This window comes from Terrapene carolina, unplaced genomic scaffold (genome assembly GCF_002925995.2).
Source record: "Terrapene carolina triunguis isolate 2854851 unplaced genomic scaffold, T_m_triunguis-2.0 Scaffold211, whole genome shotgun sequence".
Lineage (NCBI taxonomy): Eukaryota > Metazoa > Chordata > Testudines > Emydidae > Terrapene > Terrapene triunguis.
Genome location: NW_020664562.1, coordinates 31,115,263 through 31,121,262, shown reverse-complemented (window position 1 = coordinate 31,121,262; position 6,000 = coordinate 31,115,263). Strand labels below are relative to the sequence as shown.

The following is a 6,000-nucleotide window of genomic DNA, read 5'->3' as shown; positions in this document are numbered from 1 at the left end:
ATTTCAGGTCATCATCTCAGTTTACGACTTCAGAAAATGTTGAATCAACACTTTTTTTCTAAAGTTAATGGATAAAATTGAATATTTTATTATACTTTTAAAAAGAATTTCCAAGAATGTATTGGTCCCCATCAGATCAGAATCAAAATGAAATTATTTCTGTTGTGGTTGCAGTTTAGGTCACTTTAGCCCATCATGGAGAAAGATGCCAAAATCTGAAAGATATTATAAGGATGAAAAAAACAGACTTATTGCTTTTAACTCTCTATGTATGTGACCAGAGATACAAATGGATTCAGCTGGCTTGCATGACATGGCTGGTGGATCGGGCCACATGACAAATTGCTTTGCTAGCAGTGAGACTAAAAGCTTGATATTAGGGAAAAATTGCAATGGCTTTGTGAATTAATTTTTAAATAACTTTCTTCCTCTGTCAGGAGCACATATTGAGATGGTTCCTCAATAAAAATACACAAACAAAAATATTACAGTATTCCTAATTGCCATAAACTGTAGAATTTTAAATTGTGATATTTTGGACCATTTCTGTAGTGAGGGGAAGATATACCTCAAAGGTACCCTCCATCCTGTGTTTATACTCCCCTGACATAGTATATGCAAACTCAAAAGTGATCTAAGGCACCAGTGTCTAGTGATCAGAGCATGTGATTGGAAGTAAGAAACTCTTGATTCCCAATTCTAGCTCTGTCATCCCATCAACTCATGGTCTGGTTGTGTTCAAGAAACTTATGTTTCAGCTTCACCACCTGTAAAAAAGCATTTATATGGGGGCACTGTGAGGATTACTTAGATAGTATTTGTTGGCAGGCTCAGATTAACCAATAGGCCTGTGTCTAGTTCAACATGGAGGTTAGCTCCAATAACACATGACAACATCATTGGAAGCTGCTCTGGGCAGCTGTGGGAGGAGTGGGGACTCCAGTACACTGCCACTACCTCTTCTAGGTGGCTGAGGAAGGAGAGGGTTGATCTAACTGCCACTGCTGCCTGTCCTCTGAGCTACCAGATGATGGGGACCTCCATGCGGGCAGGGGACTGGACTCGATGACCTCTCGAGGTCCCTTCCAGTCCTAGAATCTATGAATCTGCTGTTGCCACATTTCACTGGGTCACACCTCATCTTGCCTGGACCAAGCTGCACTTATGAGGGAGACTGTGCTGCCTGGGCCTCTGGATGTGTAGAGGGGCACCTGTCAACACCATCCTGCCCAGTGGAGGGCTCTGTGTTGCCACCCCACCCACCTTAGAGACTATGCTGCAGTTTTAAGAGGTGCATCCATTGACAGGACCCTCTTATGAGGTGGCAGGAGGGCAGCCTTTGCCCCTCAGACTCCTCTGTTTGGAGGGGGAGGGCTGAGGCCTCCCTGCTCCTGCAGGAATCCTAGCCCCCCCAAGCCAAGGAGCACTGGGCTCAGGAAGAGAGGCCCCAGTTCTCCAATAAGAAGTCCCAGCGGTGGGCCAGAGCATCCCCCTGCCTGAAGCCGGCTCCTGACAGACTCAGCCCACGCGGATGGGCGGCTGAGAGGGGTGGGTGCCCTGGGCGGCTGCAGTCCTGCCCTGTCTATCCGGGGCTTTGAAGATGTCAAGTGCTACATATTGGTCTGTGATCTCATTAAATCAGCTGCCAGCAGAAATAAACAAGCAACATCTTGCTCATTATTAGGGCCAAGCTCCATGGAAACGGACCAGATGTATCCATGAGACACCCCCCTCCGTCCCTCCCACTAACTCTGCGGGAAAAGGCGGGCGGGGGCTTTTATTTCACACTTCACTGGTGCAAAGGCCCCTTCGCCAGGTGCGTGGCTGGCTCCGCCCGCGGAGACGCGACACAGGAGCGGCCCTGCCCCCCCCCCCCCCCGCGCGCGGAGGACTGTTTGGGGGGGGTGCAGACAGCGTGACGTTAGCGCCTGCCCCGAGGGAGGGACCGCGCGCGAGGCTCGGGGTCGGCGGGACAGGCGCCTCCACACCCCGTGCGGTGCGAGAGAGCAGCATGCGGCCAGCGGGGCGGGCTGTGCGCGCCGCGGAGCAACGGGCTGCCGCAGCCCCCACCGCCATGCAGGGGGAGACCGGAGCTGGGGTGGGTGACCGGCGCCGCGTGGCCCTGGAGACACTAAAGGTAAATGTGCGGCCCCGCTTCGCTTTCCCCACAGCGCCGCTGCTCCGCCTGGCAAACTTTCCCCGGCAAGCGCTGGAGCTTCCCGCCGCCGCTCAGCCCGGGGCGCGAGGGGCTCCGCTGGGAGGGTCGCTGGGAAGCCTGGCCCGCCGCTGACAAGTTGGCGACTTCTCCTTCGGTTCCAGCCCAGGCGCTACTGGGCTGCCAGGAATCCCCCAGCAGAACAGCGCTGGGGTGGGAGGGGTAAGAAATGAAACAGACGCTGCTGCCAGGCAGCTGCACAACCAGGCTCGGCTCCCCGCTAGCAGCGGGAGACTCACGTGTCTGCCGGGCTGTCCTGAAAGCCCTGCATGTAAATCCGGCCTCTTTAAACGAGCAGTTGTTGCAACTTCTCTGTCTGCTGACGGCAGCTTCTGCCAGGCTCTCTCCCCAGAGAAGCCCATCTCCGCCTGCCGGCTTGCTGCTTGAGCAATGCTCAGGGAAAGTTCAGAAAGTTGGAGGGCAGAGCTGTGTGCTGCAAGGAATGCGGGGAAAGCAGCGGGGGAAAGCGTCGAGCACCTGGGCTGAGCAGTAAGAGATGGCTAGTCTCTGATTTTTCACTCTGGGATATTCGCTCTCCCCTTGCGAAGGTGGCTGGCAAGGCAAAGGCTGAACTCCCACCATGGGAGTTACATGCCATGGGGATCCCTGTGACTAGGCTTGCCAACCCTCCAGGATTCTCCTGGAGGCTCCAGCAATTAAAGATTATTTTTTAATTAAAGATGATGTCCTAAAGCTCCAGGAATTCGTCCAAACAAAGTTGGCAACCCTACGGTGTGACTCACTCCAGCATGTCCCGCAGTACCCTAAACATCAGTTTAACTATAGATGAAACGAAGCCATAGCTCGACGTGGCGGCTTGTACCCAACCTGAGATGCAGGCTGCTGCTGACTCAGTCTGTTTTTCAGGCGCTGGATGCGGGGCAGTAACTCGTGCACACTTCCGAATGGGAACAACTTTAACAAACTTGAGGGAGCAAAAAGGCTGGGCTGGTTACCCGGGAGGCACTATGTAAAAATGATACTTTGCATTCGCTTTTCCCTTTAGTGTTTTCAAACATTCGGATTCACTGGGATTTAGAAATTATTTCTGCCGCACGTAGCGCTTCATGGACATAGGGCAGCAGACGCCTGCTCCCGTTGGTTTCTAGTGCCTCATCTAGCCCATCTTTAGCTATCGGTGTAGTGTATGGGAGACTTCACAGGGTCGTTGTATTATGTCCAGTTGCTGGCCTGAGCCTGCCTTGCGTGAGTAGTTCCTGCTCACCTGACTTCAACAGGGCTCTTCAGCGTGGGAGGTCAAGTAAGCGCTCAAGGGTTGGCAGGGCTGGCCCTGCCTAGCGATAATGCAGAGAGGCGGCGAAGGCTGCAGGGTCTTGCGGCTGAAGGGATCCAGGGCAGAGCGACGCTCCCGCACTTCGGAAGTCAGGCAAAGAGGCGTGAGGACTTGCGGGGTGGGTTGTGCGTGACTCTCCGCCTGGACTGATGGGCGGGAGGGGAGGGAGAGGGGGGCGGTCGGTCTCAGTGCGGGGAAGAGGAGGATACCCAGTGGGCTCTGCTCTCGGTAGGCTGCGCCGTGATCAGAGCTGCGGGTGGGCTCGCCCGCTCCCCTGGGGAAGGGCACAGCGGCGGCTGGCTCCCCTGTTCATGGGTACCCGACACCGAAGGCAGAGTGGGAAGCCCCGGAGCTGATCCAGCTGGCGGGAGGGTGGCGAGGAGGAGTGGGATGTTGGTCGATCTCTTTGCGGAGCCGGCTGCAGGGAGGGAGGGTCTGGGGAGCGCGTAGAAACTTTCCACCTTTTGCAAACTTGCCGGTATGCGCACAGCCCGAGCGGCTGTTCGCGTGAGAGGCAGAGGAAGGCGCCCAGCCGCTCTATCAGTGCACGATCCCGGGCACTCAGCGCAGGTAGGAGTTGACAAGATCCCAAACTCATTTAATATCAGGGTCTGTTTCTGTAATGCAACCCCCCCCCCCTTTAACAAAAGGCAGCGTTTAGGCAAATGTAAATTGCTGCCCCGTCTCTCTCGGTTTGTTTGATCTTTAGCTGTATTTAAATGGCTTTGCGAGACTCGCTTTTGCAACGAGGAGAGGGACGTAGGCCCCCCCAGTTTGCACTGAAAGGCGCGCTGAACTCCTGCCGCTGCCAGTGTGTTCTGTCGTGCCTTGCACGGGGTTTCATCGCAATCGGAGCGCGGAGCTCTTCGGAGCGCGGCTGCTGCTGTTGATTGATAGTGGCCAGGCCGATCGCGGACGGTGCCTGGCGGAGGCTTGCTGCCTCTTGTAGCGGGACGTTGCAAGCAGGGAAGGGGGTGCGAATTTGCAGGGGGATTTGCTTTACCCAGTCCCGCCTTCTCGCAGGATGATTACTGTGCTGCGGTTTGCATGGGTCTGTCTGTGGCTAGGGCGCAGAGGGGTTTCCCCTAGAGGTGTGAGTTAGCTGCTGCCCCAGCTGGAGTGAGAGAATCGCTCGACTCCTTCCCTGGGTGCTGGCATCGTGGACTCTGCCCACTGCAGGTAGCAAAGGGTGGGCAATAGAGAATGCTGCTGCTGGTGGTTGTGAGATAAAGTTGCCTGGTACAATGTTAGGTTTTGAATATGGGTGCCCGATCTTATGGTGGACTTCCACACAAGATAGATTTGGGAGACTGTCTCAGGTGTGACAGAATTACTAATTTGAGATAATTTCTGCAGGGCTCCAGCACTATTAAACTTAGCACTTATACCTGATGTAAATGCTCAAAGATGTTATGCCACATGATAGGTCAGGGAAATTAGATTTCCATCACAAACTGCCTAGAGCGTCTGTTTCAAATATCAAATGCGTGATGTGCCTTTTATAATGTTTTTCTTTTAAATTTTACAGATGCCTTTTGATTGTACAACTGCTGAAATGTATTGAGTGCTGCAGCTACTTTTCCAACAATGAACAGTTCAAAATCACCAGTGCTGGACGGATTAGGAAACACAACCTGCAGCGCACACAATAAGATTTCGGTATTCTTTTCAATAATATTCATGACGGTGGGAATTTTATCCAACAGTCTTGCAATAGCAATTCTCATGAAGGCATATCAGAGATTTAGACAGAAATCAAAAGCATCCTTTTTGCTTTTTGCTAGTGGTTTGGTTGTCACAGATCTTTTTGGCCATCTCATCAATGGAACTATTGCCGTGTTTGTGTATGCCTCTGATAAAGACTGGATTCGATTTAATCAATCAAACATTCTCTGCAGTGTTTTTGGCATATGTATGGTATTCTTTGGTCTGTGCCCTCTCTTTCTGGGCAGTGTGATGGCTGTTGAACGTTGCATTGGAGTCACTAAACCAATATTTCATTCTACAAAAATGACTTCTAAACATGTAAAAATGATTTTGACTACGGTATGTCTCTTTGCTGTTTTTATAGCTTTGCTGCCTATTCTTAGCTTTAGAGCATATCAAATTCAAGCATCGAGGACCTGGTGCTTCTATAAAACAGAACATATTGAGGACTGGGAAGACAGATTTTATCTATTACTTTTTTCTTGCCTTGGGTTACTAGCCCTTGCTGTTTCATTCTTGTGCAATGCTGTCACAGGAATTACTCTCTTAAGAGTCAAATTTAAAAGTCAACAAAGACAAGGCCGATCTCATCATTTTGAAATGATCATTCAGCTATTGGCTATAATGTGTGTCTCTTGCATTTGCTGGAGTCCATTTCTGGTAAGAGCCTAATATATTTGCCAATTTTTAATGCACATCTGTGTCTGAAGCTTGTCTTTTTTATCTGCAGGTTTTTGACAGTGGCTAGCTGTGGTGAACACCACAGTTCACACTTTTAACATCC

General features: G+C 51.5%; 1 protein-coding gene across 1 annotated transcript in view; it reads left to right on the top strand.

Moving 5' to 3' along the window:
* Positions 1-2,031: 2,031 nt before the first annotated feature.
* Positions 2,032-6,000, top strand: part of LOC113407460 (prostaglandin F2-alpha receptor-like) — a 29,744-nt gene continuing 25,775 nt past the window's right edge. The window contains exons 1-2 of the mRNA XM_026656010.1: positions 2,032-2,137; positions 5,038-5,876. Coding sequence (XP_026511795.1) covers positions 5,097-5,876 — 780 coding nt within the window. The 5' untranslated portion in view covers positions 2,032-2,137; positions 5,038-5,096. The remainder of the gene's footprint in view (positions 2,138-5,037; positions 5,877-6,000) is intronic.